The following is a 24,564-nucleotide window of genomic DNA, read 5'->3' on the forward strand; positions in this document are numbered from 1 at the left end:
TACTGTGGACTCTGATACAGAGTTAGCAGGTTCGAGTCCTGCTGTGGACGTAGAGACAATGTTTGTAAATAATTTCGTCAGTTTTCAAATTGTTAAATGTATATATGTATATATATATATATATATATATATATATATATATATATATATATATATATATATATATATATATATATATATATATATATATATATATATATATATATATTCAACAAATCGGTCGTATCCCACCAAGGCAGGGTGGCCCAAAAAGAAAAACGAAAGTTTCTCTTTTTAAATTCAGTAATTTATGCGGGAGAAGGGGTTACTAGCCCCTTGCTCCCGGCATTCTAGTCGCCTCTTACAACACGCATGGCTTACGGAGGAAGAATTCTGTTCCACTTCCCCATGGAAATGAGAGGAAATAAACAAGAACAAGAACTAGAAGAAAATAGCAGAAAACCCATGGGTGTGTGTATATATATGCTTGTACATGTATGTGTAGTGTGACCTAAGTGTAAGTAGAAGTAGCAAGACGTACCTGAAATCTTGCATGTTTATGAGATAGAAAAAAGAAACCAGCAATCCTACCATCATGTCAAACAATTACAGGTTTCTGTTTTACACTCACTTGGCAGGACGGTAGAACCTCCCTGGGCGGTTGCTGTCTACCAACCTACTACCTACATATATATGTATATATATATATAGAGAGAGAGAGAACAAATGGATTTGTCAGTTAAAAATAGGAGAGGAGAGTTATTAAATGGAGAGTTAGAGGTATTGGGAAGATGGAGGGAATATTTTGAGGAATTGTTAAATGTTGATGAAGATAGGGAAGCTGTAATTTCATGTATAGGGCAAGGAGGAATAACATCTTGTAGGAGTGAGGAAGAGCCAGTTGTGAGTGTGGGGGAAATTCGTGAGGCAGTAGGTAAAATGAAAGGGGGTAAGGCAGCCGGGATTGATGGGATAAAGATAGAAATGTTAAAAGCAGGTGGGGATATAGTTTTGGAGTGGTTGGTGCAATTATTTAATAAATGTATTGAAGAGGGTAAGGTACCTAGGGATTGGCAGAGAGCATGCATAGTTCCTTTGTATAAAGGCAAAGGGGACAAAAGAGAGTGCAAAAATTATAGGGGGATAAGTCTGTTGAGTATACCTGGCAAAGTGTATGGTAGAGTTATTATTGAAAGAATTAAGAGTAAGACGGAAAATAGGATAGCAGATGAACAAGGAGGCTTTAGGAAAGGTAGGGGGTGTGTGGACCAGGTGTTTACAGTGAAACATATAAGTGAACAGTATTTAGATAAGGCTAAAGAGGTTTTTGTGGCATTTATGGATTTGGAAAAGGCGTATGACAGGGTGGATAGGGGGGCAATGTGGCAGATGTTGCAGGTGTATGGTGTAGATGGTAGGTTACTGAAAGCAGTGAAGAGTTTTTACGAGGATAGTGAGGCTCAAGTTAGAGTATGTAGGAAAGAGGGAAATTATTTCCCAGTAAAAGTAGGCCTTAGACAAGGATGTGTGATGTCACCGTGGTTGTTTAATATATTTATAGATGGGGTTGTAAGAGAAGTAAATGCGAGGGTCTTGGCAAGAGGCGTGGAGTTAAAAGATGACACTGTGCTCTTGGGAGATTCTGAAGAGAAGTTGCAGAGATTGGTGGATGAATTTGGTAGGGTGTGCAAAAGAAGAAAATTAAAAGTGAATACAGGAAAGAGTAAGGTTATGAGGATAACAAAAAGATTAGGTGATGAAAGATTGGATATCAGATTGGAGGGAGAGAGTATTGAGGAGGTGATTGTATTCAGATATTTGGGAGTGGACGTGTCAGCGGATGGGTCTATGAAAGATGAGGTGAATCATAGAATTGATCAGGGGAAAAGGGTGAGTGGTGCACTTAGGAGTCTGTGGAGACAAAGAACTTTGTCCTTGGAGGCAAAGAGTGGAAAGTATGAGAGTATAGTTTTACCAACGCTCTTATATGGGTGTGAAGCATGGGTGATGAATGTTGCAGCGAGGAGAAGGCTGGAGGCAGTGGAGATGTCATGTCTGAGGGCAATGTGTGGTGTGAATATAATGTAGAGAATTCGAAGTTTGGAAGTTAGGAGGAGGTGCGGGATTACCAAAACTGTTGTCCAAAGGGCTGAGGAAGGGTTGTTGAGGTGGTTCGGACATGTAGAGAGAATGGAGCTAAAAAGAATGACTTCAAGAGTGTATCAGTCTGTAGTGGAAGGAAGGCGGGGTAGGGGTCGGCCTAGGAAAGGTTGGAGGGAGGGGGTAAAGGAAGTTTTGTGTGCGAGGGGCTTGGACTTCCAGCAGGCATGCGTGAGCGTGTTTGATAGGAGTGAATGGAGACAAATGGTTTTTAATACTTGACATGCTGTTGGAGTGTGAGCAAAGTAACATTTATGAAGGGGTTCAGGGAAACCGGCAGGCCGGACTTGAGTCCTGGAGATGGGAAGTACAGTGCCTGCACTCTGAAGGAGGGGTGTTAATGTTGCAGTTTAAAAACTGTAGTGTAAAGCACCCTTCTGACAAGACAGTGATGGAGTGAATGATGGTGAAAGGTTTTCTTTTTCGGGCCACCCTGCCTTGGTGTGATAATAATAATAAAAATATATAAATAATATATATATATATATATATATATATATATATATATATATATATATATATATATATATATATATATATATATATATATATATATATATATATATATATATATGCAATAAGATCACAGTAAACAGGTGATTTCAAAATATGCAAAACAACCACTCTGAAAGAATAGAGAAATTCCAAGCGCTTTCGTGACTACTCACATTATCAAGGAACTATGAAAGTGAAGCATCCAAGGGAGCTATATAAGAGGTCGGCCAGCACCTCACTATCAGATCCCACAACGGTTAAACACGTGACGCGCGGCGAGCCAACTTGGACAGGTCCTTTGCAAAACTCACCCCCAAGCTATTTATTTGTCCAGTGTATTATTAAATTCTACCCAAATTCTATTAATTATAAATGGATCTAATTTATATAAACCAAAGGAAATATTCATATTATTGTCAAAACTGCTTTTTATGAAACAAGATTCAATTATATTCCTGTCGACCATGGACTTGCTTGATACTACTTTCTCAACTTTTTGAAAATCAATTGGATGGTTAAAATCTCTTACATGAATAAATAGAGCATTGGAATCTTGTCCAGTTCTAATGCTATATTTATGTTGTTTTAATCTTAGTTCGAGATTTTTACCAGTTTGACCGTAATAAACTTTATCGCAAATTTTACAAGGAATCTTATAGACACATATATATTAATTAATTTTTATTTAAAAATTAGTGAATATATATATATATATATATATATATATATATATATATATATATATATATATATATATATATATATATATATATATATATATATATACATGTATATTGATGTTGTAGTGTCTGACAACTTGTCAGACACTGCAACATACTTGAACATACTTTAGCTGCTAGAAAGATTATCCTTTCTAGGTACTGTTTTGGATCCGTGTTTCGTTTAAGACATGGTTCACCTGGTCACAGTCGATGTTGTTGTTGTTGTTGAAGTTGTATTTGGTGAAGACACCTTCACAGGGACATGCATTTTTCTGATCAGGACACCTGTGCATGTAAGTCTGTGCCTCAATTAGATTGTGATCGGAATTAGTTTTTTTTTTTATATTGTTATGCCTCTTACCAGGTCCTCATTATTAGTGAAATAAGGACAAATGTGTTTTCCAGTCTTGTTGGCTCCACTATCTGCTGACTTGGGGTGTGTTTATCGCAGAGATTTAGTAGCTCATGTACTCACCTATTTGTACTCACCTATTTGTGGTTGCAGGGGTCGATTCATAGCTCCTGGCCCCGCCTCTTCACTGATTGCTACTAGGTCCTCTCTCTCCCTGCTCCATGAGCTTTATCATACCTCGCCTTAAAACTATGTATGGTTCCCGCCTCTACTACTTCACTTTCTAGGCTATTCCACGGCTTGACTACTCTATGACTGAAGAAATACTTCCTAACATCCCTTTGATTTATCTGAGTCTTCAACTTTCAATTGTGACCTCTTGTGTCTGTGTCCCATCTCTGGAACATCTCGTCTTTGCCCACCTTGTCTATTCCGTGCAGTATTTTATATGTCGTTATCATGTCTCCCCTGACCCTCCTGTCCTCCAGTGTCGTCAGGCCGATTTCCCTCAACCTTTCTTCGTAGAACAATCCCCCTTTGCTCTGGGACTAGTCTTGTTGCAAACCTTTGTGCTTTCTCTAATTTCTTGACGTGCTTGACCAGGTGTGGATTCCAAACTGGTGCTGCATACTCCAGTATGGGCCTGACGTAAATGGTGTACAGAGTCTTGAACGATTCCTTACTGAGGTATCTGAAAGCTATCCTTAGGTTTGCCAGACGCCCGCACGCTGCAGCAGTTATCTGATTGATGTGCGCCTCAGGAGATGTGCTCGGTATTATACTCACCCCCAGATCTTTTTCCTTGAGTGAGGTTTGCAGTCTTTGGCCCCCTAGACTATACTGTGTCTCCGGTCTTCTTTGCCTTTCCCCGATCTTCATGACTGCATTTAGCAGAGTTAAGCTCAAGGAGCCAGTTGCTGGACCAGGCTTGTAGCCTGTCCAGGTCTCTTTGTAATCCTGCCTGATCCTCGACCGATTTGATTCTCCTCATTAACTTCACATCATCTGCAAACATGGACACTTCTGAGTCTATCCCTTCCGTTATATCATTCACTTATACCAAAAACAGCACAGGTCCTAGGACTGACCCATGTGGAACCCCACTTGTCACTGACACCCACTCTGACACCTCGTCACGTACCATGACTCGTTGTTGCCTCCCTGATCCATTTCAGTTCCTTTCCTGTTATATGTGCCTGATCCTCTAGCTTTTGCAGTAACCTCTTGTGAGGAACTGTGTCGAAGGTCTTCTTGCAGTCCAAGAAAATACAATCTATCCACCCCTCTCTCTCTTGTCTTACTTCTGTCACCTTGTCATAAAACTCGAGTAGGTTTGTGACACAGGATTTTCCTTCCCTGAAACCTTGCTGATTGTCGATTATACACTTGTTTCTTTCCAGGTGCTCCACCACTCTCCTCCTGATGATCTTCTGTATGACTCTGCATACTATACTCGTTAGTGACAAAGGTCTGTAGTTTAATGCCTCATGTCTGTCTCCTTTTTTAAAAATTGGGACTACATTTGCCATCTTCCATACCTCATGGAGTTGCCCAGTTTCAAATGATGTTTTGAAGATCTTTGTTAATAGCACACACAGCATCTCTGCTCCCACGGAGAGATATTGTCTGGTCCCACCGCCTTTGAGGTGTCAAGTTCACATAGCAGCTTCTTCACCACCTCCTTGGTTATGTGTACCTCATCCAGCACTTGTTGGTGAACCTCCCTGTTCCGATTTCCTGGAGCCCTACCGGTTTCCACTGTAAATACTTCTTTAAATCTCGTGTTGAGCTCTTCACATACCTCTCGGTCGTTTCTTGTGAACTCCCCATCACCCTTCCTCAGTCTGATTACCTGGTCCTTGTCTGTTGTTTTCCTCCTGATGTGGCTATACAACAGCTTCGGGTCAGACTTGACTGTCGATGCTATGTCATTTTCATATTGTCGTTGAGCCTCCCTTCTTATCTGTGCATATTCGCTTCTGGCTCTTCAGCTTATCTCTCTATTTTCCTGAGTTCTTTGTCTTCTGTACCTTTTCCATTCTCTAGTACACCTAGTTTTTGTCTCCCTACACCTTTGGGTGAACGAAGGACTCGTTCTGTTCTTCTCATTATTCCTGTTTCCCTTGGGAACAAACCTCTCCTCTGCCTCCTTGCATTTTGTTGTCACATAGTCCATCATTTCTTGTACTGGTTTTCCTGTCAGTTCTCTCTCCCACTGAGTGTCTTGCAGGAAGTTCCTCATGCCTGAGTAGTCCCCCCTTTTGTAGTTTGGTTTTTCCCATCCTATTCCTGCCACTCTCTCCACTTGAAGCTCAACTATGTAGTCAAAACACAGAACCACATGATCACTATCTTCTAGGGGCCTTTCATACATGATATCCTCGATGTCCGAACTACTCAAGGTGAATACAAGGTCCAGTCTTGCTGGATCATCCTCACCTCTCCCTCTGGTAGCGTCTCTAACATGTTGATGCATGAGGTTTTCCAGTACCACATCCATCATCTTGGCTCTCCATGTTTCAGGACCCCCATGGGGCTCCAGGTTTTTCTAGTCAATCACCTTGTGATTGAAATCACCTATAACTAGTAACTTTCCTCCCCCTATGTGAGCTGTTCCGGCCACCTCGGCTAGTGTGTCGACCATTGCTCTGTTGCTCTCATCGTATTTCTTTTGGCCTCCTGCAGTTCTGTGGCAGGTTGTACATTACTTCAATTATCACCTTATGGATCCCAGACTGGATTGTTTCTACTAAGTAGTCCCTTTCACCCGTGCCATCCATTCCTTCCATTTTCTCAAAACCCCACTGGTTTTTAATGAGCAGTGCAACTCCTCCCTCTCTCCTCCCTCTGTCTTTCCTGAGGATTTGATATCCGGGTGGAAAGATTGCATCTGTTATCATTCCAGTGAGTTTTGTTTCTGTAAGTGCTATTATGTCTGTGGATGTCTCCTTGATTCTTTCATGCCACTCCTCACACTTATTTGTTATTCCGTCTGCATTTGTATACCACACCTTCAACTTCTTTTCTAAGACTGTGGTCTGGGGGGTACATTAGGATTGGGGAAGTGGGAGACCTGATAAGGAACTATGGGTGGTTGCTGTGGGGGTGGAGTTTGCAATGAGATGGGTGGGGGCATTGGATATGGCATTAGTGTTTTGGGTTAGAATGTTGGGTTGCACTAGGGTTGTCCTGGTTGGGGGGCTTCTGTAGGTAGTTGTGAGGGAGGCTGTATTTGATCTTCTTCCTGAGTCTGGGATCTCCTGTCTGTCTCCATCTCCATCTTCTCCTCTCTTTCCTCCTTTCACCTTTGTACCATCTCTCTCAGTTTCTGCCTTTCTTCTTGTGTTCTGTCACGGTCGAGATACACCTCCCTTAGTCTTGCTTTCTCCTGCAGGATATTGTTCCAAGTTGATTCTGCCTTGAATGTCACTTTCACTGGCCGGGTTCTTCTTCTTGCAAACCCCCTTATTCTCCAAAAATTTTCCAGCTGGATCATGTCATCTTCTCCTATTGCTTTTATGATGCTTTGAATTGCATTTTCCCCCCTTGTTTTCTTGCTTCATAAGTTTCCCCTTCAACTTCCTGGAGCCCATACACAAAGACTTACCTCTCCCTTTCATTCTCCCACTGCATATCCCTATGTATCCACTGATTCAATTTGATTTCCTCCTTTGCAGCTTTCCTTTCTTCACTTTCACTATCTGTTGTGCTTGGGCACAGTGGCCTGTCATTTTCCCTCCTCAGCTTTCCCTGGGCTCTGCTGTGGTCTGTTAGGGCCTCCACATATAGCTTAGCTCTTTCATTTACTACAGTCCCCTCTGACAGGGCTTCAACATGCAGTTTTGTTCCTTCGTTCCTTACAGTCCCCTTGTTTGTGACTGAGGTAGCAGTCTCTGATGTCATTCCCAAGTTGTTCTTTAGCTCTATATGCTGTTTCAGATTTTTTAGTTCCTCTTCTAATCTCTGTATCTTAGCCTCTGCTGCTATGACTTGCTTCTCCCACTTCTTGCTTTCCATATCTATCCTCTCTTCCATTCTCATGCTAAGTTCTTCTAGTTTCTTTCCCCATTCATGTTCCCTTTTCATGAGCCCTGCTGCCTAATCTTCCTTTGCAGATTCATCCTCCTGTCCCTGCACTGCACTGCCTCTCGGGATTGTTTATGCTATAATATTATTTGCTACATTCTTCCATTTTGTATACCTTAAGTTGTAATCACCAAGCAGTAAGATATTTGTGGATGGAGTTCGAATTCGATTCCCCGTCAGGTGGAGGCATATGGGCAGTTCTCCATATATCTGTTACCCTCCGCTCACTCAACAATGGGAATAAGGTGTACTATACTTTATACGGAGTATGATTTTGACCCCATTGAGCTAGAATAAATGCATTTAAGCTATTATTTGAACTGTAAAGAAATGGCTTTATTACGGGTCTTTGGTAGGTAAGCACTATCATGCTGCTCAGGAAACAGATTCGGCTTTATGATAGTGTTCTGCTATATTGACACTATGTTACTGCTTAAACAAGAGTTACACATCTAAACACTTAGTTCTCTCAACTATAATGAACCTAGACATAGAGATCGAGTGATTCCTAACTTGCCCCTTTTCTCTCTCCCACAGTGCCTCCAAACAGCATTACCATCACTAGCAGCTATGCACCGGAAACGATGATCGAGGGGCGCGCTGGCCCCTTTCCCGAGGGATCTCAGGTCACCCTCTCATGCCAGGTCATAGGAGGTGAGTTTTGAAGAGAAAAGGAGCATTTCATGACCTATGTTCTTATTAAAATCAAGTCCGTTATTTTTTCGCAAATATATTTTTGAAGTAAACACAGTAGTATTACAGTAGCTGGGGGGTAGGTATAGAGGTGTATGGTAGTTCACATGGTAAGCACTGACTTGTGGATGAACGTTGGGGATTTTACTGACTAGGTTTGTTCCTAGAGTCGAAAAGTATATTCAGATCAGTTAGGCTCTCGGACCTTACACCTACGTGTTTTTTCTGCTTTTTCGGTCTACCCTGTAGCAAATTATAGTTCAAAGTATCAAAAGTTGCTGAGCTGCAGCGAAATGAGTTGCGTAACATATCAGTGGTGTGAGTTAGAATTTTAGGAGCTGGAAAGTGAGGATCTCTTAAAGACGTAGAAATTAAAGTATCTATACACAAATAACCCGCACATAGGAGATAGATACTTAGTATGATGTTTCGGTCTGACTTGGACCATTTACAAAGTCGGACCGTAAGCTCCTCTCTCCTATGTGCAGGTTATATGTGTATTGTTCCAGTGTCGGTATTGTGCCTTTTTGTTAGTTATGAGCTAGCTATTTAGAAGCTAGGAAATGAGGTATCATTTTTGATGCTAGGAAGAGAGTTATCGTTTTAAGAGCCAGGAACAAGGAAGTGAGTTATTTTGGATGAAGAGAAGACAAGAATTTACTTAAGAATTGACAATCAATTATTGCCTTACTTAGGGTAATAAAATGAACCACATATATAAATGAATTTTCTTACAACTCACAAAAATAATTTTATTTCTTGCTAGGAGTAAGCAAATTAGTTAACTTTTAGTATGTAACAAGAGCATTGTCTTGTTAGGAAATAAGGACTGAAACATTGACCTAAGAAATAAGTTAATTATGTTTCTGGGGGAGTAAAAAAGTGAGTTCACTTTGCTAGGTGGAAGGAAATGGGGGAATTTGCTGTTAACCAGGAAATAATTTTTTTGACTTTAGCAAGAAAATGGAGATAAGATTAAAAATTATAATAAGTTATGACTTACGCTAAGAAACCTGAATATCCTTCATATTTGCTAGGAGACGTAGAATGGTCAACTTGCTCGCAGTTATGTAATAATTTTGCCAGGACATAGGAAGCGAGCTGTCGTTCTAAGAATTAGTGAATTGGGTTCAGTGCTGGGATTATTAATGTTGTTAGGAATCAGGAAGGAATAAATCCTTGTAAACGATAGTTTAGAAGGGTACAGTAATATAAAATACTGCTCGTTGGGCTAGTACACCAAACAGGAAGTAGAATGAAATTAGCTCAAGGGCATCCACACCACCGTAAGTTCTCGGATTACGAGTACAACACCTAGCTTGGCTGGGTGCGTCATTCTTGAGAATTGTGTAGTCCCGTGGACTAGAGCGTCATGTGTCTTTCGCTCACCATGAACCAGGCCAAAGCAGCATGGGCTCGACTCCTTGGCTCACGCAGTGTTGTTATTGATATACAGTGAATGAATATATATATATATATATATATATATATATATATATATATATATATATATATATATATATATATATATATATATATATATATACATATGCAATAAGATCACAGTAAACAGGTGATTTCAGAATATGCAAAACAACCACTGTGAAAGAATAGAGAAATTCCAAGCGCTTTCGTGACTACTCACATTATCAAGGAACTATGATAATGATTGATAATATGAGTAGTCACGAAACCGCTTGGAATTTCTGCATTCTTTCACAGTGGTTGTTTTGCATATATATATATATATATATATATATATATATATATATATATATATATATATATATATATATATATATAAGGAGGGGTGTTAATGTTGCAGTTTAAAAACTGTAGTGTAAAGCACCCTTCTGGCAAGACAGTGATGGAGTGAATGATGGTGAAAGTTTTATTTTTCGGGCCACCCTGCCTTGGTGGGAATCGGCCAGTGTGATAATAAAAATAATATATATATATATATATATATGCAAGGAATTCGCAAGTACAGGCGAAATATACACAAACACTGATCTCTGGCTGAAGGAGACTCGAACCTACGAACCTTGGAACAAGGTACGCAGTGCTTTACCAATCTACCCACACTGGACAATACCTTGGAGTCCATCTTGCGCTAGACTTTGATCCAAGGCAGCCAACTTTCAGGGAGAAGGCTTACAGCTTTTCATCTCATCCCCTGCATGCATCAACCTTACTAGAGAATTTAACAATGCAAGGAATTCGCAAGAGCAGGCGAAATATACACAAACACTGATGTATGTTTATATATATATATATATATATATATATATATATATATATATATATATATATATATATATATATATACATAAACACTGATCTTTGGCTGAAGGAGACTCGAACCTACGAACCTTGGAACAAGGTACGCAGTGCTATACCATTCTCACCACACTGGACCAATACCTTGGCGTCCAGCTTGCGCTAGACGTTTGATCCAAGGTAGCCAGCTTTCAGGGAGAAGGCTTACAGCTTTTCATCTCATCCCCTGCATGCATCAGCATGCATAGAAATCAAAATCAAAGGAAGAATCAAAATCAAAGAAAGAAAGGAGCGAGTAGCGAATATTTCCAAAAAAGTTACAAAATTATGGAGGAATAAATTGAATTTTCCACATGTGTCAGATCAAATTATATAAGGAAAGCGTGACAAGGTGAGGAAAACTTATGAAGAATGTGTCAGGAGGGGAAAATATGATGCCCTAAATGAACTTTTTGATATCACAAAGGTAAATGGCCAATGGATATCGTCTGAAGACAGACATCTCTACCAGCTTCAAGTGGAAAGCAAAGGAGAGTTACTCTAGAGGTCAAATTGTGAGTGAAAAACTATTCGTTCTTCAAAAATACAGAAACTGTCTGGTGAATATATATATATATATATATATATATATATATATATATATATATATATATATATATATATATATATATATATATATATATATTCTCTATTTTTCTTCTAGTGAAGATTCGTTTAAAGGCAAAATTCCTCTTCTATGTGACTTCTGGAATCCCACCAAATTATTGGTCCAGATATCTTTGTTCTTCTTTATGGGAGTATCACTTTTCTTGTGTGACATTATAATTAATTCTGAATTTCTGAAATAGACATAATGGCAATAAGTTGATTTGTTTTCTCATGAAGCTTTTTATTTATACCAGGATTTGGATTATTCTACAAACTTACCGTTTCAGAAATTTCATAACAGTTCTAGAAACTGGAAAATTTTACAGTAACATGAATGTGTATATATTGATAATAAAACCCACACTGTTAGGCTATACCTGTAAATATATTGTCAGACAAGCGGTGTTCACTGATACACTCCTCTCTGAAATTCAGTGAAACAATGATAACAATAGTAGACGCCAGTATATAGAGTTGCCAATTAGTAATTTTCCGAGTTCCTATTTATGATTAGTAACGTATATATATGGTGATTAATATTTTTCATTAATCTGAGTTGCCAGTTGCTACTTTCCTGAGTTGCTACCTATGAGCAGTAAGGAAGATACATAATGATTCATAGTTTTTATTTAGGAATGACGTTTTTTGAAAATTGAGAGGAATTAGGGACCTTTTCATTCTTTTTAAACATAAGTTCATCGATTTATGACACATGTTTTATTTGGAAAAAAAAGTGAAAAAGTTACAACTTATTATTAACACATCGGCCGTGTCCCACCAAGGCAGGGTGGCCCGAAAAAGAAAAACATTCATCATTCACTCCATCACTGTCTTGCCAAAGGTGCGCTTACACTGCAGTTATAAAACTGCAACATTAACACCCCTCCTTCAGAGTGCAGACACTGTACTTCTCATCTCCAGGACTCAAGTCCGGCCTGCCGGTTTCCCTGAATCCCTTCATAAATGTTACTTTGCTTACATTCCAAAAGCACGTCAAGTCCTAAAAAAATATTTGTCTCCATTCGTTCCTGTCTAACAGACTCACGCACCTTTGCTGGAAGTCCAAGCCTCTACGCACACAAAACATCCTTTGCTCCCACTCTCCAACCTTTCCTGAATAAATTTACTTACTTACTTACTTACTTCCTAGGCTGACCCCTACCCCGCCTTCCCTCCACTACAGATTGGTATACTCTCGAAGTCATTCTATTTCATTCCACCCTCTCTACATATCCAAACCATTTCAATAATCCCTCTCAGCCCTCTGGATAATACTTTTGGTAATCCCACACCTCCTCATAATCTCCAAACTACGGATTCTCTGCATTATATTCACACCACACATCGCACTCAGACATGACATCTCCACTGCCTCCAGCCTTCCCCTTGTTGCAACATTCACAGCCCATGCCTCATACCCATACAAGAGTGTCGGCATAACTATACTCTCATACATTTCTCTCTTTGCTTTCATGGACAAAGTTCTTTGTCTTTACAGACTCCTCAGTGTACCACTCACCTTTATCCCGTCGTCAATTCTATGATTCACCTCATCCTTCATAGACCCATCTGCTGACACGTCCACTCTCAAATATCTGAACACAATCGCCTCCTCCATACTCTCTCCCTCCAATCTGATATCCAATCTTCCATTACCTAATTGTTTTTGCTATCCTCATTACCTTACTCTTTCTTATATACACTTTTAACTTCCTTCTTTTACAGACCCTACTCTTTTACAGACTAAACTCATCAATCAACCTTTGCAACTTTTCTTCAGAGTCTCCCAAAAGCACAGTGTCATCAGCAAAGAGCAACTTTGACAACTCCAACTTCGTGTGAGATTCTTTATCTTTTAGCACCACTCCTTTTGCAAACACCATCGCATTCACTTCTCTTACTACTCCATCTATAAATATATTGAACAACCATGGTGACATCACACATCCCTGTCTAAGTCCTACTTTTACTGGAAAATAATAACCCTCTTGCCTACATACTCTAACCTGAGCCTCTCTGTCCTCGTAAAAACTTTTCACTGCTTTCAATAATCTACCTCCTATTCCATACATTTGCGACATTTGTCACATTGCGCCCCTATCCACCGTATCATATGCCTTTTCCATATCCATAAATGTTACAAAAACTTCTTTACCCTTATCTAAATACTGTTCGCCTATGTGTTTCACTGCAAACATTTGGTCTACACACCCCCTACCTTTCCTAAAGCCTCCTTGTTCATCTGCTATCCTGCTCTGCGTCTTACTCATAATTCTATAAATAATAACTCTACCATTCACTTTACCAGGTATGTTCAACAGACTTAGTCCCCTATAATTTTTGCACTCTCTTTTGCCCCCTTTGCCTTTATACAGAGGACCTATGCACGCTCTCTGCCAGTCCCTAGGTACCTTACCCTCTTCCATATATTTATTAAATAAAAACACTAACCACTCCAAAACTATATCCCCACCTGTTTTTAACATTTCTATCTTTATCCCATCAATCCCGACTGCTTTACCCCTTTTCATTCTATTCACTGCCTCATGCACTTCCCCCACACTCACAACTGGCTCTTCCTCACTCCTACAAGATGTTATTCGTCCTTGCCCTATACACGAAATCACAGCTTCCTTATCTTCATCAACATTTAACAATTCCTCAAAATATTCCCTCCATCTTCCCGTTACCTCTACCTCTCCATTTAACAACTCTCCTCTCCTGTTTTTAACTAACAAATCCATTTGTTCCCTAGGCTTTCTCAACTTTTTAATCTCACTCCAAAACTTTTTCTTATTTTCAACAAATTTTTTTGATAACATCTCACCCACTCTCTCATTTGCTCTCTTTTTACAGTGCTTCACCACTATTTTAGCCTCTCTTTTTCTCTCCATATACTCCTCCCTCTTTGCATCACTTCTACTTTGTAAAAACCTCTCATATGCTAGCTTTTTCTCTCTTTTTCTTCTTTCTTTGCATCATCATACTACCATTCACTCTTCTTTCCTCACACACCCACTTTTCTGTAACCACAAACTTCTGTTGAATACTTTAACATTATATTCGTAAACTTATCCCATACATCATCTACCCCATTGTCCATATTCTCACTAGCCCATCTGTCCTCCAACAATTGTTTATATCTTACCCTAACTGCCTCCTCCTTTAATTTATAGACCTTCACGTCTCTCTTACTTGCTGATTCCCTTTTCCTTGTATCTCATCTACCTTTTACTCTCATTGTAGCTACAACTAAAAAGTGATCTGATATATCTGTGGCCCCTCTATAAACATGTACATCCTGAAGTCTGCCCAATAATCTTTTATCTACCAGTACGTAGTCCAACAAACTACTGTCATTTCGCCCTACATCATAACTTGTACACTTATTTATTCTCTTTTTCTTAAAATATGTGTTAACTATGACCAAACCCCTTTCTATGCAAAGTTCAGTCAAATACTCCCCATTATCATTTACATCTGGCACCCCAAACTTACCGTCCACACCCACTGTAAATGCTTCTCCTAATCTAGCATTTAGGTCCTCTACCACAATTACTCTTTCACTTGGCTCAAAAGTTCCTATACACTCGCTTAACATCTCCCAAAATCTCTCTCTCTCCTCTACACACATCTCTTCTCCAGGTGCATACTCACTTATTATGACCCACTTTTCACTTCCGACCCTTATTTTAATCCACATAATCCTTGAATTTATACATTTATATTCCCTCTTCTCTCTCCATAACTGATCCTTTAACATTATTGCTGATAAATTAGACACATGTGCAACTCTTGGGTATCTTTATTGAGGAAACGTTTCGCCACACAGTGGCTTCATCAGTCCATACAAAGGAGAATCTTGAAGAACAGGAGGAGAATGAGGTAATCAGTCCCTCAACCTTGAGTCGATGTGGTCAGTCCATCAATCTTGAATAGAATACGGCATACGTGCTGAGAAGGAGCTTATAAACCGTTGGCAGGAGAGGTGAAGCAGTCATAGGTCGTGTAACAAATGTGACACGACCTATGACTGCTTCACCTCTCCTGCCAACGGTTTATAAGCTCCTTCTCAGCACGTATGCCGTATTCTATTCAAGATTGATGGACTGACCACATCGACTCAAGGTTGAGGGACTGATTACCTCATTCTCCTCCTGTTCTTCAAGATTCTCCTTTGTATGGACTGATGAAGCCACTGTGTGGCGAAACGTTTCCTCAATAAAGATACCCAAGAGTTGCACATGTGTCTAATTTATCAACATGTCGGTTCTCTGAACCATTCATCTACAAACATTATTGCTACCCCTCAGCTCTAACCCTCTCAGATACTTCTGATTTAATACCATTTATTTCTCCCCACTGAAACTTCCCTACTCCCTTTCAGCTTTGTTTTGCTTAGGGCTAAGACATCCAACTTCCTTTCTTTCATAACCTTTGCAATCACTTCTTTCTTATTATCTTCACTACATCCATGCACATTCAAACATCCCAATTTTATAAAGGTTTTCTTTTTCTTCTTTTTCGTAATTTATTCACGAGAAGGGGTTAGTAGCCCATTGCTCCCGGCATCTAGTCGCCTTTACGACACGCATAGCTTATGGAGGAAGAGTTCTGTTCCACGTCCCCATGGAGATACGCAGAAATAAACAAGAACATGAGCTAGGAAGAAAATAGAAGAAAACCCCAGAGGGGTTAGTATATATATGCTTGTACATGTATGTGTAGTGTGACCTAAGTGTAAGTAGAAGTAGCACGACATACCTGCAACCTTGCATATGTATGAGACAGAAAAAGACACCAGCTATCCTACCATCATGCAAAACATTCATTTGGTTGGACGGTAGTACCTCCCTGGGTGGTTGCTGTCTACCAACCAACTACCACACCACCGTATGTCCTTCGATGGTGGGTACAACATCTAGCTTGGCTGGATGCACCATTGTTAAGGATTGTGTAGTCTAGTGGTCTAAAGCGTCATGCATTTTCTTTCACCATGAGTCGGGCCAAAACAGCATAGGTTCGACTCCTTGGCTAGTGCAGTGTTGTTACTGATCAATACCACTTTTTCCGTGGGTACAATATATATATATATATATATATATATATATATATATATATATATATATATATATATATATATATATATATATATATATATGCAATAAGATCACAGTAAACAGGTGATATCAGAATATGCAAAACAACCACTGTGTTTCATAAAAAGCAGTTTTGAAAATTATATGAATGTATGTAACATCACAGTCACTAGGGAAATGGTTGTGAAGAAGATAGACAGACTGAAGCAAAATAAGTCACCGGGTCCTGATGAGGCTTTTTTCAAGGGTTCTTAAGGAATGCAAAATGGAACTCTGTGAACCATTAACTAATATTTTTAATTTATCTCTTCAAAGAGGTGTAGTGTCTGATATGTGGAAGATGGCTAATGTAATTCCTATTTTTAAAACAGGGGACAAGTCGTTACCGTCAAATTACCGCCCAATAAGCCTGACCTCAATTGTAGGCAAATTACTAGAGTCAAATATAGCTGAGATTATAAGAAGCCATCTCGATAAGCATAGCTTGATTAATGATACTCAGCATGGATTCACAAGAGGCCGGTCTTGTCTAACTAATTTATTAACTTTCTTCAGTAAAGCTTTTGAGGCTGTTGACCACGATAAAGAATTTGATATTATTTACTTAGATTTTAGTAAGGCTTTTGATAGAGTTCCGCACCAAAGACTGTTAAAGAAAGTGGCAGCTCATGGCATTGGAGGAAAAGTGCTCTCGTGGATCGAGTCATGGCTCACAGACAGGAAGCAGAGAGTGTCCATAAATGGGGTTAAGTCCGAGTGGGGATCGGTAACAAGTGGCGTTCCACAGGGATCAGTCTTGGACCCATTGTTGTTTATAATATATATCAATGATCTTGATGAGGGAATTACTAGTGATATGAGTAAATTCGCCGATGACGCAAAGATAGGTAGGGTAACTGATTCAAGCGTAGATGTTAGGGAACTTCAGGAGGATTTAGACAAACACTATTCTTGGTCAGAAAAGTGACAGATGCAGTTCAATGTAGATAAATGCAAGGTTCTGAAGCTCGGGAGTGTCTATAACCCTAGCACTTATAAGTTAAATAATGTAGAACTTATGGAAATAAATGGTATAAAATACCGACACAATGGAAATATAAACACATATGCAGTATAATGTGATCCTTTATTGACTACGTTTCGCCCACACAGTGGGCTTTTTCAAGTCACAAACAGATCTTTGTAGATGAATGGTTCAGAGAACCGACATGTTGATAAATTAGACACATGTGCAACTCTTGGGTATCTTTATTGAGGAAACGTTTCGCCACACTTGAAGAACAGGAGGAGAATGAGGTAATCAGTCCCTCAATCTTGAGTCGATGTGTTCAGTCCATCAATCTTGAATAGAATGAGGGACTGATTACCTCATTCTCCTCCTGTTCTTCAAGTTTCTCCTACGTATGGACTGATGAAGCCACTGTGTGACGAAACGTTTCCTCAATAAAGATACCCAAGAGTTGCACATGTGTCTAATTTATCAACAAACAGATCTACCTGGGGTGGAAGGGACGCGAGTATTTATAGTCAGGTTCAGAATGCTGAGGTCAGGTGGAGAATGCTGCATCTGATGATGTACCGAGTGGGGTTATAGAGTCTAACACTCGGGTGATCTTCTCAATCGCATTCGCAACATCAACATCAGGAACAAGAAACTTTCCAGCCTTGACGTGACTTCCCTATTCACCAAAGTACCTACTACGCAAGCCATCGATCTCTTGCGCAGGAAAACTGACGATTCACTTGATCTTCCCATTCCAGCCAGCGATTTCATCGACCTTGTTGAACTATGTGTTGGCTTTACGTGTTTCTCTTTCGAAAATCACCTCTTTCAGCAGACTTTTGGACTGCCCATGGGTTCGCCACTCAGTGCGGTCCTGGCGAACCTATACATGGAACATCTAGAAGCCGAACGTTTCTCCACCATTATTCCTTCGTCTGTCACCTGGCTCCGTTATGTTGACGACATTCTCCTCATAACTCCTAAACGCTTCAACGTTCAAGCTCTCCAAGACAAGCTCAACCAGGTCGAACCTTCCTTGATGTTCTGCTCTGCAAAACTGACCACGAACTTCGTTTTAAAGTCTATCGAAAACCCACCAACCAAAACGATCTTCTCCACTTCTACTCTCACCACGACACCAAAACTAAACGTGGTGTAATTATAGGCTTCTTCCTGCGTGCACTCAGAATCTGCAGCAATGAGTTTCTTGAAGAAGAATGCACGATAATTGAACAAGTATTTTCTAAACTCCACTATCCTCGTCACTTCATCAGAGACTGCAGACGGCGGGCATTAAACATCTTCAACACACCCAGAGAAGACACTGCCGAGAAGAGATACATGGGCCAACAGGCCTGCTGCAGTGTTCCTCCTTTCTTATGTTCTTATGTTCTTATAGTCCTCCCCACCAACTCCATTGCCAAACACGTTTCCAACATCTTTTCCAATACCTCATTCCAAGTATCTACCTCCACAACCACGACCATCAAGGACATTACCAGTGATAGACAGGACAAGCTTCCACCCTCTGCAGGGGTATACATAATCCCTTGTAATGACTGCAACAAATTATACGTGGGCGAAACATCAAGGGACCTCCAAACACGTATTTCAGAACACCAGTACGCAAGCAGGTCTGACGACACAAGGAATGCCTGTGTACAACACCGTAATTCACACAACCACTTGATAAACTACAGAAACTTGAGACTTATCGCCACAGAAGACAACACTCAATACCGAAGAATCCTGGAATCATCACTTATTTCTATATCCGACAACTTCAACCAGAATAGTGGCTTCTATAACATAGCTGAACCACTTGCCAAGAAACTTCTTCATCGCTATCCCACATAAGAACACAGGAATGGAAGAACACTGTAGAAGGTCTGCTCACAAAATTATCCAATCTCCTTTCCAAGCTACCCAAGATTTTAGACTCTATAACCCCACTCGGTACATCATCAGATGCAGCATTCTCCACCTGACCTCAGCATTCTGAACCTGACTATAAATACTCGCGTCCCTTCCACCCCAGGTAGATCTGTTTGTGACTTGAAAAAGCCCACTGTGTGGGCAAAACGTAGTCAATAAAGGATCACATTATACTGCATATGTGTGGAAAAAGACACTTATGTACAGTTCAGGACATTTATTAAAGGAAACGTTTCGCCACGAGTGGCTTCTTCAGTCCTAATACAGAGAAAACTAAGAAAACATTTATATATATAGTGGCAGGAGTCAGTAGAGGTGGTAGTAGTAGTATTAGTAGTAATGGAACTAAGGAGGTGAGGCAAGAGAGGGACCTGCTGGCATCAAGTAACACCAGTTCCCAGGATGGGTAATATCCTCTTGCTTAGTAATTTTGAAATACTGTAACTACCGTATTTTTGCTTTATAGTGTTACTGACAGAAATTAGTGCAGCTTCAATGCATTTTCTCCGTCTTAAGTCGTCTTCTTTAATAACTAGTTTAGCTTCACTGAATTTCATGAGGTGTCCAACATCGTCTCTATGTTGAACACATGCGTTTTTGCGGTCATCATTTCTGCAAGCATTTTTGTGTTCTGCTATTCTAATGTCCAGAGTTCTGGCTGTTTCCCCTACATATACTTTGTCACACCCCCCACATGGTATAGTGTAGATTCCTGCACTTGTGCCAGAATCATGCGTGGGTTTTTGTATCAGGTTCCTAATAGTAGTTGAAGAGCTGGTAGATATTTTAGCCAGTTTTCTGTCAAACATTTTTGAAACATTAGTGGCAACGTTGCTGACCGGTAAAACGATGTAACTTGGAGGCTTTTCTTCAATTTGATAGGTGTTGGTCTTGCTGAGGATACTTGTCGCACGTTTCCTGCAGTCACGTATGAAGTGTAGGGGAAAATGTAGTGAACTAAAGGAGTTGGCGATGTATGTACATTCTTCTTCGAGGAACTGTGGACTGGAAATTCTGTAGGCTCTCAGAAAGAAGGCAATAACTACCCCTCTTTTAGTTCTTGTGTCATGGTGAGAGAAGAAATGTAGAAGATCGTTCTTGTAGGTAGGCTTCCGGTAGACTTTAATAGAAAGTTTATTTTCCCCTGTGCGTAAGAGAACGTCGAGAAAAGGTAATTGGTTGTCCTTCTCCTCCTCTAGTGTAAATTTAATAGTAGGTTCCAGATTGTTGATGGTGTTGAGGATGCCCCGTACGTCAAGATTTTTGGGTACAATGACCAAAATATCATCTACGTACCGCATCCAAGTAACTGAGCGAGGGATGTTACTGAGGATCCTTCTTGATTCCAGGTCCTCCATATATAAATTGGCAAGAACTGCACTAAGGGGAGATCCCATGGCTAGTCCGAAGAGTTGTTTGTACTTCTTGTCCTCAAACCTAAAACAGTTATAACGAACACAAAGTTCGACAAGGCTCACAAAATCTTGGCGGGGTACAGGTAACTCTGTATCATCTTTAATCACCCTGCGAAGAAGATCAATGGCTTGATCAACTGGGACATTGGTGAATAAGGCAGTCACGTCAAAACTTGCAAGCTTCTTATCACTCATGTCGAGATCCCTGATACGGTTAAGGAGGTCACCCGAATGCTTTAGATGAGCCTGACTGATTGTACCCAGGAGCTTTGACAAATATTTCGCCAAAACTCCTGCTAGACTGTGAGGGGCGCTGCCGATTCCAGATGTAATGGGTCTCATAGGCACATTTGGTTTGTGGGTCTTTGGTAAACCATAAGTCTTGCTGACTTGGGGTTGGTAGGGATGTGGCGCAAGAGCTTTTTACCTTCTTCTGATTTCCTGAGTATGCTGCGGGTCTTACTGAGAAAAGAATCTGTTTCTTTCTTCCATGCATGTTCGGGGATGGAAACGTATGTGTTGGCGTCGTTCAATAAATCTTGCATCTTACTAACGTAGTCTGTACTGTACTGGCATACGGAAGCCTAAATGCGAGTTAGACACAGTGATCAAAAACCATTTCTTCGGTGACTCTGAGTTTAACAAAGGTTTCATACAAGGACTTATTGCAGCTGCAGTTTCTGAACCTAGTCGTCCAGTCATTCCTCGTCGCTACATCCAGGCACTCAAAAACTTAGCTACTAATAATGATATCCTCATCACCACAGCGGACAAAGGAGGAGTGGTCATCCTCAACAGTACAGACTACGTTAGTAAGATGCAAGATTTATTGAACGACGCCAACACATACGTTTCCATCCCCGAACATGCATGGAAGAAATAAGCTCTGATGTGCAAGTCCCACTCAAATCCAACCCCTCCCACTCATGTACTTATCCAACCTAAATTTGAAACTACCCAAAGTCCTAGCCTCAATCACCCAACTAGGTAGACTGTTCCACTCATCAACTACCCTATTTCCAAACCAATACTTTCCTATGTCCTTTCTAAATCTAAACTTATCTAATTTAAATCCATTACTGCGGGTTCTCTCTTGGAGAGATATCCTCAAGACCTTATTAATATCCCCTTTATTAATACCTATCTTCCACTCATACACTTCGATCAGGTCTCCCCTCATTCTTCATCTAACAAGTGAATGTAATTTAAGAGTCTTCAATCTTTCTTCATAAGGAAGATTTCTAATGCTATGTATTAATTTAGTCATTCTACGCTGAATGTTTTCTAACTAATTTATGTCCATTCTGTAATATGGAGACCAGAATTGAGCTGCATAATCCAGGTGAGGCCTTACTAATGATGTATAAAGCTGCAGTATAACCTCTGGACTTCTGTTGCTTACACTTCTTGATATAAATCCCAGTAATCTATTTGCCTTATTACGTACGCTTAGGCATTGCTGTCTTGGTTTAAGGTTGCTGCTCACCATAACCCCCAAGTCCTTTTCGCTGAATAGCTGTAGCTTCTTATGGTAAGCTTCAATGTGTCTAACTAGTTGAGAAATATTTTGTTGTTTGCCTTGTAAGCTCAGATTCTGCACATTCAGGTGGGCTGTTAGGAATGCTGGGGTGCAAAGAAAGTCTTTATCTTGCAGCTGAGTTTGGTACACTTGTGTATTGTTCAGCTGTTCATACTGAAGAAATGAAAGAATATCTTTCTGAAGAGCTAAGAAATGCTGGAGCATTTTTCCAGCACTCAAGCACTTGATACTTGAGTGCAGTTGTAGGTTAGTGATTTCAGAATTTAGTTCTTCAAGGAAACATGAATTTTCTGTGTCTCTGTGACTTATTACCGTATCTGGTTAAATTCACTATGCTGACAGCACTGTGTGACATCACTCATCCGTAACATCTTGCCACATAATGCTTCTTGGTGGATAGTGCAGTGTAGTGTGATACAATCAACTCTATTTTACTTCAGCAAGCCAACTAACTCCACATTACTACCTGGAGTATACCTGGAGAGGGTTTCGGGGATCAACGCCCCCGCGGCCTGGTGTAAAACCAGGCCTCGTGGTGGATCAGGGTCTGATCAACCAGGCTGTTACTGTTGGCCACATGCAAACTGATGTACGAACCACAGCCAGACTGGTCAGGTAGTGACTTCAGGCGCCTGTCCAACGCCTTCTTGAAGACAGCCAAGGATCTATTGGTAGTCCTCCTTATATATGCTGGGAGGCAGGTGAGCAGCCTTGGACCCCTGACACTTATTGTATTGTCTCTCAGTGTGCTCATGGTGTCCCTCCTTTTCATTGGGGGAATGTTGCATTTTCTGCTGAATCTTTTGCTTTCATATAGAGTGATTTTCGTGTGCAAGATTGGTACCAATTTCTCTAGGATTTTCCAGGTGTATATTATCATGTATCTTTCTCGCCTGCATTCCACGGAATACAAGTCAAGGTATTTAAACCGTTCCCGGTAATTTAGGTACTTTATCGTACTTATGTGTGCCGTGAAAGTTCTTTGTACACTCTCCAGGTCAGCAATTTCGCCTGCCTTGAAGGGGGCAGTTAGTGTGCAGTAGTATTCCAGCCTAGAGAGAGCAAGCGATTTGAAGAGAATCATCATGGGCTTGGCGTCCCTAGTTTTGAAGGCTCTCATTATCCATCCTATCATTTTTCTAGCAGATGGTGTAGATACATTGTTGTGGCCTTTGAAGGTGAGATTCTCTGACATTATCGCTCCCAGGTCCTTCACATTACTTTCTCGCTTTATTGTATGGTTAGAATTTGTTGCATACCCTGAAACAGTTTTAATTTCCTCAAGTTTTCCATATCTGAGTAGCTGAAATTTCTCTTAATTGAACTTCATATTGTTTTAAGTGGCCCATTTGAAAATGTGGTTGATGTCTGCGTGGTTGATGTCTGCGTGGTTGATGTCTGCTTGGAATCTTCCATTGTCTTCAATGGAGGACACTCTCAGGGCAATTCGGGTGTCATCTGCAAAGGAAGACATGGAACTACGGCTGACATCTCTGTCTATGACATCTCTGTCTCTGGCTACTGCTTATACAACTATACAGAGGACGCTCTCTGGCTACTGCTTATACAACTATACAGAGGACGCTCTCTGGCTACTGCTTATACAACTATACAGAGGACGCTCTCTGGCTACTGCTTATACAACTATACAGAGGACGCTCTCTGGCTACTGCTTATACAACTATACAGAGGACGCTCTGGCTACTGCTTATACAACTATACAGAGGACGCTCTGGCTACTGCTTATACAACTATACAGAGGACGCTCTCTGGCTACTGCTTATACAGCTATACAGAGGACGCTCTGGCTACTGCTTATACAACTATACAGAGGACGCTCTGGCTACTGCTTATACAACTATACAGAGGACGCTCTCTGGCTACTGCTTATACAGCTATACAGAGGACGCTCTGGCTACTGCTTATACAACTATACAGAGGACGCTCTGGCTACTGCTTATACAACTATACAGAGGATGCTCTCTGGCTACTGCTTATACAGCTATACAGAGGACGCTCTCTGGCTACTGCTTATACAACTATACAGAGGACGCTCTGGCTACTGCTTATACAACTATACAGAGGATGCTCTCTGGCTACTGCTTATACAGCTATACAGAGGACGCTCTCTGGCTACTGCTTATACAAGTATACAGA

The 24,564-nt window shown here is 40.5% G+C and overlaps 1 protein-coding gene across 1 annotated transcript in view; it reads left to right on the top strand.

Annotated features, from left to right (window-relative positions):
- LOC138852655 (uncharacterized) overlaps positions 1 to 24,564 on the top strand; it is a 445,859-nt gene that overhangs the window by 120,750 nt on the left and 300,545 nt on the right. The window contains exon 5 of the mRNA XM_070084742.1: positions 8,332 to 8,448. Within this exon, the coding sequence (XP_069940843.1) occupies positions 8,332 to 8,448 (117 nt within the window). The remainder of the gene's footprint in view (positions 1 to 8,331; positions 8,449 to 24,564) is intronic.

This window comes from Cherax quadricarinatus, chromosome 13 (assembly GCF_038502225.1).
Source record: "Cherax quadricarinatus isolate ZL_2023a chromosome 13, ASM3850222v1, whole genome shotgun sequence".
Classification (NCBI taxonomy): domain Eukaryota; kingdom Metazoa; phylum Arthropoda; class Malacostraca; order Decapoda; family Parastacidae; genus Cherax; species Cherax quadricarinatus.